This window comes from Lagenorhynchus albirostris, chromosome 2 (assembly GCF_949774975.1).
Source record: "Lagenorhynchus albirostris chromosome 2, mLagAlb1.1, whole genome shotgun sequence".
Classification (NCBI taxonomy): Eukaryota; Metazoa; Chordata; class Mammalia; order Artiodactyla; family Delphinidae; genus Lagenorhynchus; species Lagenorhynchus albirostris.
Window position 1 is genome coordinate 77434222 of NC_083096.1, and position 12196 is coordinate 77446417.

The 12196-nt window shown below is 38.2% G+C and overlaps 1 protein-coding gene across 6 annotated transcripts in view; it reads left to right on the top strand.

The window, feature by feature from the left end:
* POGZ (pogo transposable element derived with ZNF domain) overlaps positions 1–12196 on the top strand; it is a 45973-nt gene that overhangs the window by 25578 nt on the left and 8199 nt on the right. For 4 of the 6 annotated variants that reach the window (XM_060138711.1, XM_060138727.1, XM_060138733.1 and 1 more), the window contains 7 exons: positions 976–1151; positions 2312–2420; positions 3651–3941; positions 4022–4240; positions 6738–6844; positions 7539–7876; positions 8271–8425. In XM_060138711.1, coding sequence (XP_059994694.1) covers positions 976–1151; positions 2312–2420; positions 3651–3941; positions 4022–4240; positions 6738–6844; positions 7539–7876; positions 8271–8425 — 1395 coding nt within the window. The remainder of the gene's footprint in view (positions 1–975; positions 1152–2311; positions 2421–3650; positions 3942–4021; positions 4241–6737; positions 6845–7538; positions 7877–8270; positions 8426–12196) is intronic. The other 2 variants (XM_060138717.1, XM_060138752.1) reach the window with 1 other exon arrangement.

Genomic DNA, 12196 nt, shown 5'->3' on the forward strand with positions numbered 1-12196 from the left:
GTTTTGAATGAAGTTAAAGACAACTAAGTGCTACTAGAGCCATCTTACAGAAAAAAAGAACGTGCTTTTTGGCAAAGCCAATGTTTTGGCTCTCTGAAATAGAATTTCTGTTTTGGAGTATTCTTTGTAAATCAGGAAACTTAGTGTAAATGATTTTTTAGCCAGTTGTAGCAAATACAGGACTTAAAAACATTACAAAATTACTTTTAACACACATGAAAAAGAATTTAAAATATTTCAAAAAAATTAGCCAGTTTTTTAATATTTATGATATTTGTTACTATTTATTAATGAATGAATCTTCTTAAGTCATATCAGTTTTACTTGGTGTTGATTAGTTTTGGCCAGGTCTTTTCTTTATCAGTTCTGATGACATAAAGAAGGTAGCCTGTCAGTCTCTGTGTTCCCATACCTATTAAAGACAATGGATGTTTAGAGAATCTGTTGCATTTCTGAGATTTGATGCGCTAGGAAGAGATCCCATTTTTTAGATTCTGTGTACTTGCTGAATTAATGTTTGTAGATGAATATTCCTCTTTTTAAAATATAAGGTGGATTAGCTAACAACAAATTACATTCTGATAAAATAGGTTTTTACCTAGTTAAAATGTGGGGAAGGAACTTATATCTTACTTTGTTTTGCTGATTTGGTATGGGGAGATTATTTGTGGTCACTTAAATCATCAGAGTCAAAGTGATAGCCATGTAGAAGTCTTACTGTGTGTGTTACGACATCCCTAGTTAAGATATATGGGGGAGATTTTAGTGAACTTTCCCTTTCTGTGTATTTTTCTGTTAGTTGTAGCTTTGGGTGAAGCTTAAATATTTGGTAAGTTTGCTGACATTAAACCTGAGGTGAGTGACAGTCTTGGATATCTTGATATATGGGAACACCATTTATCTAAGACCATTGTGTTGCTTATAATGGTGGGTTTATTTTCTCTTACATTGTTTTTTTTTTCCTCTTCCCTTTAGCTGGCAATTCTTTGGTCCAACAAGGTGGACAGCCGCTCATCCTAACCCAGAATCCAACCTCAGGTCTGGGTACAATGGTTACTCAACCAGTATTGAGGCCTGTCCAGGTCATGCAGAATGCCAATCATGTGACTAGTTCCCCTGTGGCCTCACAACCAATATTCATCACTACACAGGTAAATAGGACTCTGAATTCTACTGAATTCAGACATGGTAGAGGAGAGAAAGACTATGGGAACCTTTGAAGGCTATGACTTAAGTCTTTATCATCATTAGAAATGGTTCTAAGTCCTGTCTTTTGATTTGGCTTTCTCATTTGCTAGTTTTTAATTTGATACTGACTTTAGTAGAAAGCCCAACATAGTGTACAGCTGGGTAATCTCCTCTTTATACCCCTGGAGGGCTATTAAGTAATTTGATTGAGGTCTAGGCAGGAAAGAGTGGGAAGCTTGCATTAGGAAGCCTTAACACTTGGTCCTCAAGGGTTCTTACCCTTTGCTTGGGCTATTTTTCTTAAAATGGGGTGAGTTAGTTGACTTATGGAAATATACATGCAAGATTGGTGAAGTGCCGGCAGATCTTTGGAAGAGAAGGAAGATGACTTATTTGATATAAATGTGAATTGGAGTTGAAAGCCTAATGCTGGTATGGAATGTAAAGGCAAATGCTTTTTTCTGCCTTGTCTAACAAATTTCCCAGAGGTGTATGGCCTTTGAAGTGGACTTTGGGAACAGTTTCGTACAATTGTTTGTATGTTGAATCACTCCAGTGAATACTGTTAGTGTCATTTTTTTGCATTCTATGCCTTTAGCAATTGAGGGGCCAGTTTGTGGATGAGTTTTTTTTTGTTTTTTGTGGTTTTTTTGCGGTATGCGGGCCTCTCACTGTTGTGGCCTCTCCCGTTGAGGAGCACAGGCTCCGGATGCGCAGGCTCAGCGGCCATGGCTCACGGGCCTAGCTGCTCTGCGGCATGTGGGATCTTCCCGGACTGGGGCACGAACCCGTGTCCCCTGCATCGGCAGGCGGACTCTCAACCACTGCGCCACCAGGGAAGCCCCTGTGGATGAGCTTTTTAAGCTGAGGTTCTCTTAAGACAAGAAGTAGGTTTTCATTTTTGTTCATATGTACCAAAGCTCATTCTCCAGTTTTAATATTTGCCACTCACAAGTTTGCCAGAAGTCCAAAATTTCTCCATCTCAGTCATTTAAAAGCTCTAGTTCTAGAGAGAGAATCATTAGGTAAGGGTGTGGGCATTTTTTTGGATATAGGTCTTAATGCAGTCTCTGCTAGTGTTAGCTGATCTCCATGTTAAAGATCATTTTGCTTTTTAATGCAGGGATTTCCTGTAAGAAATGTCCGGCCTGTACAAAATGCAATGAATCAGGTTGGGATTGTGCTGAACGTACAGCAAGGCCAAACAGTTAGACCAATTACACTAGTCCCAGGTAAGGAAAAATGTCTACCCATTTGGAATAAACCAGCATCCAGAAGACTTGTTTTTGTTGTCTCAAAATATTCAAGGTCATTTAAAAAGTGTATTTAAGGGAAATCTAAAACTACAAAAATCATATTGGTTTAAGCCCCATTTTTAAAAAACTCTAACCTTTGGCCAGGGTGGTGGTTTTATTTTTTAACCTTTTACCACCCTTCATAAGGCAGTAAAACAGGGTTTATATAGTTATTTTTCTGTTTCTGCTGTTTTATTCAGCTATTAAGTTTGTTATCCTGAAGAACTATTATTAATGCAAACTCCCAAATTCTGTATTCCTTATAAGTCTACTCACTTACATGGTGGGATTATAAAATTATTTTGCTTTACTTTTATAGCATAGATTTGGAATATAAATTAAACAAATGGCATATCCTTTGAGGATAAATATTGACAATGGCTAGTTTTTTTTTTTTAAGAAACCAAATTGAAAGATAATTTTTAAAAATCTTGTAATTTTCCCCCAGTTCCATATTTAGTGTCTATAAGTTTACTACAATTCAGGCCAAAAAAGGGTATCTTAATTTAGTTGTAGTAAAGGTATCTCTGTAGCTTGTCTTCCTAAGTTTTTGTTGTTGTTCTCAGAGCCCATAGGGGTTTTTGGCCTTCAGTCTCATGAGCCTATCCTATCTAGTTCTGATATTTCTTAAATGTTTGTCAGTGAAATTGTCTATAGTTGAGCCAGGAGACTCACCTTTGGGACATCCTAGTAGAATGGCATAGTCTGTCTTCTATTTGAGTTTGTATAAGAGAATGAAAGACTCCTTTAGTATTCTGAGAAAGATCACTTTTTTCAGAGCCAGCTCTGCCCTTTGGCCTATATATACCCATACTGCTTCCCACTCTAGACCTATTATTCTCTTCCAATAACAGAGGTCAAGCTACTCATGATTGTATTCTTGGAATAGAAAAGGCAGTGTGGTAAGGTGTTCTGGGAGGAGTTGATGGGACTCTTCTTTCACTTTAATGTTTTCAGGGCTGATTACTAAGGCTAACTTGTTTTATCAGTTTGTGATACCTGTTGTCTTAGACATTAGAATCTATGCTTCCCTTGGGAACCTGACAGTCACCAATCAGTTTGGGGAGATAATCTTTTCCTATTCCAGTATTTCCAGTAAAGACATGGGGAATGTATTATAGGTGAGCTCGTTGACCAAGATTTGGTATTTTTGTCTCTCTTTTGAAGCCCCAGGTACCCAGTTTGTTAAGCCGACAGTTGGAGTCCCACAAGTGTTCTCTCAGATGACCCCTGTGAGGCCAGGCTCCACAATGCCTGTGCGGCCCACCACCAACACCTTCACCACCGTCATCCCAGCCACTCTCACCATTCGAAGCACCGTCCCACAGTCCCAGTCCCAGCAGACCAAGTCCACTCCCAGCACTTCTACCACTCCCACTGCCACACAGCCGACCTCATTGGGGCACCTTGCTGTTCAACCTCCAGGCCAGTCCAACCAGACTCAGAATCCCAAACTAGGTGAGGCTTGGGAAGAGGAGATGGCAGAGCTGGGATGGGTGGTGGGTGGAGAACAGATGATTATCACTTGGCCAACAAAGCTCCCTCCTTCCCCTCTCCACCTGCAGTGAGCATTGCCAGCTTTGTCACTGTGAAGCGACCTGGGGTTACAGGTGAAAATAGCAATGAAGTGGCCAAACTGGTGAATACCCTTAACACCATCCCTTCCCTGGGCCAGAGTCCTGGGCCAATGGTGGTATCCAACAACAGCTCTGCGCATGGCTCTCAGAGAACCAGCGGGCCTGAGTCTTCAATGAAAGGTACGATAACCAGAAAGACTCTGGGCAGCCAGTCATTCAAAAACATTAATAAAGTATTTGTTGTATCAGAACTCTATACTATGAAATAGAGAAATAAAATAAGGTATAGTTGCTATAGTGTGTTCTCACAGAAACTTTAATGCAGTAAAGAGGATCGCCACTTGTGAAAAGTGTAACTGAATCAGCCAGAAGGAGTTTTGTGTTAATTGTTCTTTGGAGATTAGTAAAATGGATTGGTTGATCAGAGATCAGTGGGATAATCAAAAGATAGTTCATGGAGGAGGTGGATTTCTGAACAAGATTTTATTTTAGTTTTTAATTTAATTTATTTATTTTTGGCCGCATTGGGTCTTCATTGCTGCACGCGGGCTTTCACTGGCTGCGGCGAGTGGGGGCTATCTTCATTGCGGTACACAGGCTTCTCACTGCAGTGGTTTCTCTTGTTGCGGAGCACGGGCTCTAGGCTCATGGGCTTCAGTAGTTGTGGCTTGCGGGCTCTAGAGCGCAGGCTCAGTAGTTGTGGCGCACAGGCTTAGTTGCTCTGCGGCATGTGGGATCTTCCCAGACCAGGGATCGAACCCATGTCCCCTGCATTGGCAGGCAGATTCTTAACCACTGCACCACCAGGGAAGTCCCTGAACAAGATTTTAAAGTTGATATTTAGTAGAGAGGTTTTCAGATGTAGAAGGATATGAGCATAAGGATTTTCAACGGTCTGGAGCAGGGCTTGACAGACTTTTTCTGTAAAGGACCAGATAGTAAATATTTTAGGTTTTATGTACAATATAGTCTCTGTCACAACTACTTAACTCTGCCATTGTGGTACAAAAGCAGCCACAGACAATATGTAAATAATTGAGCTTGACTCTACTCCACTAAAACTATTTATGAATTCTGAATTTTGAGTTTAATTTTCATGTGTCAGAAGATCATTTCTTTTGCTTTTATTTCAACCCTTTAAAAATACGAAAACCTTTAACAAATGGTGTTGAGAAAACTGGATATCCCCATGCAAAAAAAATGAAGTTGGGCCCTTTACCATACACCATATTACAAAAACTAACTCAGTGAACTAAAGACCTAAACAAAAGAACTAAAACCATAAAACTCTTAGAAGAAAGCATAGGGGAAAAGCTTTATGGCACTGGGTTTGGCAGTGCTTTCTTGCATATGATACCAAAAGCATAAGCAACAAAAGGAAAAATAAATAAATGGGACTACATCAAAATTTAAAACTTTACGACATCAAAGGGTTAGCGTTAGGGAGAATGAAAAGGCAACCCACTAAATGGGAGAAAATTTTTTAAGAGTACTTTAAATCATATATCTGATAAGGGCTTAATATCCAGAATATATAAAGAACTTCTACAGCTCAACCAACAACAAAAGAACAAACAATCCAATTAAAAAATGGGCCAAGGAGCTGAATAGAGATTTCTCGAGGTACACAGATGGCCATTAAACACCCAAAAAGATGCTAAACCTCACTCACTAATCATTACGGAAATGCACATCAAAATTACAATAAGATACCGCTTCACACCCATTAGGATAGCTCTTATCCAAAAAAACAGAAAATAATAAGTGTTGGTGAGGATGCAGAGAAATTGGAACCCTCGTACGTTGCGGGTGGGAATGTAAAATGGGGTGATGGTCCCTCAAAAAATGACACATGAAATTACCGTATGTTCCAGCATTCCACTTTGGAGTATATACCCAGAAGAATTGAAAACAGGGACCCAAACAGATATTTGTACCCCCATGTTCACAGCAACATTTCACAATAGCCTAAAGGTAGAAGCATCCCAGATGTCCATCAGCTGATGAATGGATAAACAAAATATGGTATATACATACAATGGTATATTGTTCAGCCTTAAAAAGGAAAGAAATTCTGACACATGCTGCAACACTGATTAACGACATTATGTTAAGTGAAATAAGCCAGATACAAGAGGACAAATACTCTATGAATCCACTTATATGAGGTACCTAGAGTAGTCAGACTCACAGAGACAAGAGAGAATGGCGATTGCTAGGGTCTAGGAGGAGGGGGCAATGGGGAATTATTTAATGGGTGTAGAGTTTCAAGTTTTGCAAGATGAAAAGAGTTTTGGAGATTGCACAAAAATGTGAATGTTCTTAACTGAACTGAACACTTAAAAATGGTTAAGAGGAAACGTTATGTTAAGTATCTGTTACCACAATTAAAGAAAATCTTATATAACCACCACCACAACAAAAAATGTAAAAGCTGTTCTTAGTTCATGAGGCAAACAGAAACTGGCAGCTGGCTGGATTTGGTCTACTAGCTGTGATTTGCTGACCCCTGGCCTACAGTTAGAAGAATGATAGAAGGAATGTGCCTCATAGCAGTTTCTCATGCTCGCTTACCAACCTTAATATACCCTTCAGGAAGTGTTTAACCTTTTTCCAAAAGGCCAGTAGTCTTTTTCCAGTATCATCTTATTAATCTTATTGATGTTCTCACTTCCAGTGACCTCTTCCATCCCAGTGTTTGACCTCCAGGATGGTGGACGGAAGATATGTCCACGGTGTAATGCTCAATTCCGTGTTACTGAAGCTTTGAGAGGTCACATGTGTGTAAGTGATCACCTGTGATGGAGATTCAGCTTAAATGGCTACCACTCACTGTATACCTCCTGTAGTGTAGTGTTGGGAGCTTGTGAAGCAAGGACTCTGAAATGGCTTGGAAGCTTTTTAAAGGGTTACTCTCTTTTGGCCTGTTTTAGAATGAACTCAGAAATGTGATAGGATATATTTAAAGACCCTCAAATAGGTCAGAACATATGCGACCTTAATTCCTTAGTTCATAGATTTTGAACTGCACAGGAAGACAGGCCAACTTGGCCTCAGTCCATTTTCTATTTATTGTGTCATTGGATGAATCAGGAGCTATTAACCAGTTTCTAATTCTAGTCTTTTCATTTTTTGGTATTAGTCCAGATGCAAAGGTTGAGACTTCTTCCTACCAGGGAGCTCAGAGCCAGGTTATGCTAGTGAGTGGTTAAAGGATCTAAGACAGGAAGAAGTACAAAGTATGGTGTTTGGAGTGGCATATGGCTGTAAATACACACACACACATACACACACACACACACACACACACACACGAAAAAGAGTGAAACCTGGAAGCATTTTAGAAAACTGCAGGGTGAAAGCTGGTTGAGAATACCTAGAACCAAACACTTACAGAGAAATGTTAGTGAAGTTGAGGAGTTAGCACATCTCAGCCCCCAGGAGAACCAGGATGATCAGATGTCTTCTTTCTTTATAGTACTGTTGCCCAGAAATGGTTGAATACCAGAAGAAAGGAAAGTCTCTGGATTCAGAACCCAGTGTCCCATCAGCAGCAAAGCCCCCATCCCCTGAGAAAACAACTCCTGTTGCTTCCACTCCCTCTTCTACACCTATTCCTGCTCTGTCACCACCTACCAAAGTACCAGAGCCAAATGAGAATGTGGGTGATGGCGTCCAGACCAAGCTCATTATGCTAGTAGATGACTTCTACTATGGACGGGATGGTGGCAAAGTAGCCCAGCTCACAAACTTCCCTAAGGTCGCCACATCTTTCCGATGCCCACATTGTACCAAAAGGCTAAAAAACAACATTCGGTGAGTGTTGAAGAGCCTTGGAGCTCACCTTGGACAAGTGAAGTCTGAAAGCTTCTTACATGTTTAAGTCTTTCTGTTTGGAGAATGGCCCTAATTATTATCCTTTCTTGCTAAGGATTATCATTAAATCAATAACTAGTACTATAGAAGGAGATATTGTGGTAATAAATAAAACATAACTTTGGGTAGAGTGAGACCAGTGCATCTCCTTCCCCAGAAAAGTTTCTAGATCTCTCTTAATTTCTGGGCTCAGAAGATGTCCCAAAAAGAGGAAGTTGGGTGGGAGGGTGGAGGGGGAAACATGTAATGTCTGTTCTGTGATTTCGCTGGTACATTTTTCCAAGGCTTCTGATTTTTTATGTTGTCTGTACTTTTCCTTTGTGCCGTGCTACAGATTTATGAACCATATGAAACATCATGTAGAACTTGATCAGCAGAACGGTGAGGTGGATGGTCATACTATCTGCCAGCACTGTTATCGTCAGTTTTCCACTCCCTTCCAGCTCCAGTGCCACTTGGAAAATGTTCATAGTCCCTATGAATCAACTAGTAAGTTTGGAAATTCTTAAACTCTAGGGGTATACTTCATTTTTCATTCAGTGAATGGCACTGGTGGGAGCCCATTATGTGTATTTATATGTGGATAACAGTGTCGAGGAAGTTCTTTGCATATTCGTAGTCAGTTTCTTACTTCACTTACCCTATTATCTTACAAGCCTGACTTCTATTCTGTTCAAGCATGAGTCGAGTTCAGTGCTTGATTCTAAATTAAGGGGCTTTCTTTCAGGACCACTGTAGAGAGGTATATGTAAAGAGTTTATTACCTAGATCCTTTTATAGAAGAAGCAGGCATCTGTATTTGGGTCTCCATTTTAGTTAGTACCCTCATAGGTTTTATGAAGGATAAAAGATAATGTTATAGAATACTTCACCATTAAGACAGTGCTTTCATGAGATATAAGATGAGTTGGAGTGTTAGCTACACTGTACATCTTACAGATGAGAAACACAGGCTGAATACAAGCCCAGAAACATTTAGTCATTTGCTTTAGAGCAAACACTTCTAATAAGGTGAAATTGTGAGGATTTGAGTCCAGTCTTCTAGAATATTTCTTTTGTCCTTTAAGGGATTTCTAGTTTGTTTTTTTTTTTTTTTTTTGGATTTCTAGTTTTGTTGAAGAGACAAAAATTATTTAACTATAGGAAAATGTGAGAACAAGACAATATATTTGCTGTAAACATATGCATTGTATGATACCAGTGATAGGTGAAATAGTTCAGAGAAGGGAAAAGATCCTTGTGGATTTCACAGAAAGTAATGCGTAAACTTTTAGGGTCTTTAAATACAAGAAGGATTTAGATGGATGGAAAGTAGTAAGAAAAGATTTTAGGTGATAGGAAACACATAAAGACAGAAATTTTTGCTGCAAATTAAAAATCTTGACAGATGGATTAAATGTTAAGGACATCTATTATTATATGATTTAACTGAAAAGACTCAAGGTGGAGTAAGCTTCAAGCCCAGAATGCGAGTCTTCTACTTTTCAACAGTTCTCTTGTCTCTGGCTCATAGCAGGATGGTTGCGTTAGTCTCAGGAATACAGGCGGATGTAAAATTTTGCAGATGAAGAAGAGACCGTATCTTCCTGTGTCTTTTCTAAGTCTGTTTCTTACAAGACAGAATTGTTTTCCCTTTATATCTCTTAGCCTTGGCCATATTGTCAAGGGAAATGGGATTGCCATGAGTGGCTCAGACTAGTGCTGGTCCACAGAAATATAATGAGTTACATATATAATTTTAAATTTTTAGTAGTCATTTGAAATAAAGATGTTTTAAAGGCGAAAGTAATTTTAATATTGTATTTTATTTAACTCAAAATAGCCAAAATAAAATCATCTCGGCATGTAATCAGAACTTTAAAATTAATGAAATATTTACCATTCTTTTTTTTTTCTTTTCTTTTTAAATCTGGTGTGTATTATTACACCACAGCAAATCTCAGTTTGGGCTCACCACATTTCATGTCTTCACTAGCCACATGTTACTGGTGGTTACCATATTAGACCGTGGAACTTTGGGCTAATCATTTGTGAGTAGAGTAGATACTGGAATCAAACATCAGAACACTACAGTATAGTGGCAGAGTAGCCAACTTGGTCTAGGTTAGGACCCAAAATTCTTCACTGTCAGTCATGGGAAGCCCAAATAACTCATCTGAATCCCCAGTGAAAACATCTACTTTTATACAGAATCAGGTGGGGTGTGTTTTTGTTATTCCACTTATATATGTACTGTACATAAAAAGATAAATTTTTCCTAATGGGAAACAGTGCAGCACCTCATCAGTCTTTTTCTCTTGGCTTACCACTCTTTTATCCTTGACTATTAATTTTTGAGTATCTTATGACTTAAAATTTACACTGATGAAAAACCTGAGAAATTGTTGATCCAAACAGGTAAATACCGTTTCTGTACTTTAGTATATATCAATCTTATTTTTGGATTCTTTTGTAATTCCCCTTTTTTTTTTAAATAACTCCCTTTTTTTTGCATCCATGGCAGATCCTTCATTGAAAGTAGCTTATTTTTTTTGTGTTAATATTTTGAGACCAATTGTTTTCTTTTTAGTTTTGAAAATTTCTTTTCCTTTTATTTTCTGAAGTGTTTTTAAACTAAATTATAGACATAATGATATTTCACTCTTAAATACTTCATTATGTATCTCTGAAAAGTAAGGACATTTTAAAATACATAGCCATAGTATGTTTGTCAAGACATAACAGAATTCATCGTAAATGTTTAATATTATGTATCTTCATTTTCAAGTTTCCTGAATTGTCTCCAAAACATCAATGGATTATTATATTTAATTATGATAACAGTATAATTTTTAATAGCATTATGTTTTTCTTCACACTTCTTTAAAGACAATAGACTAAGGAAGAGGTAGGGTTGAGGGAAGGATGCTTCAGGGTGATTAATTGTGTTCAGGTGTCAGGAGGGTTCTATGGAAAAAGACTGAGGAAAGGGAGAACCACTTGCTTGATAAAGTCATGGGATACGTGGAATGATGAGATCAGATGAGCCTTAGAAAAGGCATAAGGAATCTGTCCTTCCAAATTTGGAAAACAGGAAGCAAAAGCTGTAGTAGTTCATGCCTGTTTTCTCAAGGCAGGAGACTATGGTAGGTGTTAGGGAGATGAGAGTGATAGTGCTGGGAGGGACAGTGTTAGGTTGCCACTTTGGAAAATCAGTTAATTCTTCCTCTTAAATCTTTTTTGACATCAACTCCAATAGGTGTGAAAGGTTACTAGAGATCTCTTAAATCCACTAATGCCTTTGGTTCCTTTCTCACTGATTTTCTTTGTATGAGATAATATATATAAATCTTAGCATGGTGTTTATGCATTAAAAATTGCTTAATAAATGTTGTTATAGTTGATGTGTGAGACCTGTAAGAATAGAGCGGATGTATAGGTTGTAGGAAAAGCCTTTGAGGGTAAAAGAGATCGCCCAGGGAAAACATAGAGAATAAGAAAAGCCTGGACAGAAGGTTGGGAAACACCAATGCTTAAAAGTGTTCTAGAAAAGAAAAAAAGATTAACAAATTGAATTGAGAAGTAAGGGGGAAGAAAACAGGAGAAAATATTGTCATGCCACTAGTTACTGTTTCCCAAACATGACATGCAATACCATGCCTTTGCTCATGTTCTTCTCTCATCTCCTCTGTCTGGCAAACCACTCTTTCAAGGTTCAGCTCGTATATCAGCTTTTCCTCATTCTAGGCAGAATTTTTAATTTCTTTATCTTGTTCTTGTTCTTTATATTATCTTGTATCTAATGTACCTCTAGGAAGTGGTCCTAAATGGGTTGCAGACACCTTTGAGAATAAACACAAAACTTCCCAGAAAAATACACATTTTACTCTTTTGCAGATAATTTCAGGGGCTACCTGGATTCCCTGAGACCTCTTCCCTGGACCCCAGATTCAGACCCCTGGTTTTGTTTTTTATTTCAGCTTCACTCATTTGGGGGTATGGGACAGGGGTTGGACATTGTCCAATAAATAAGCGCTTAGAGCTTCAAATTTACAATTTTCATGTTTGCAAAAACTTGAAAATAATTTCAGTAATGGTAATAAAAATGCAAATAACTATCATTATTTTGCCTGTATAATTCAAAATATGTAACAAAACTTTTGCCAAAAATTTAGAACTGCAGCCTTATAAAAGCTTGATAAAATGGCTAATTTTAAAGTTTAATTATCTCAAATTAGTTAATACTGAAATAACACAGTAACTCATAAGTCAAGAAGTTCT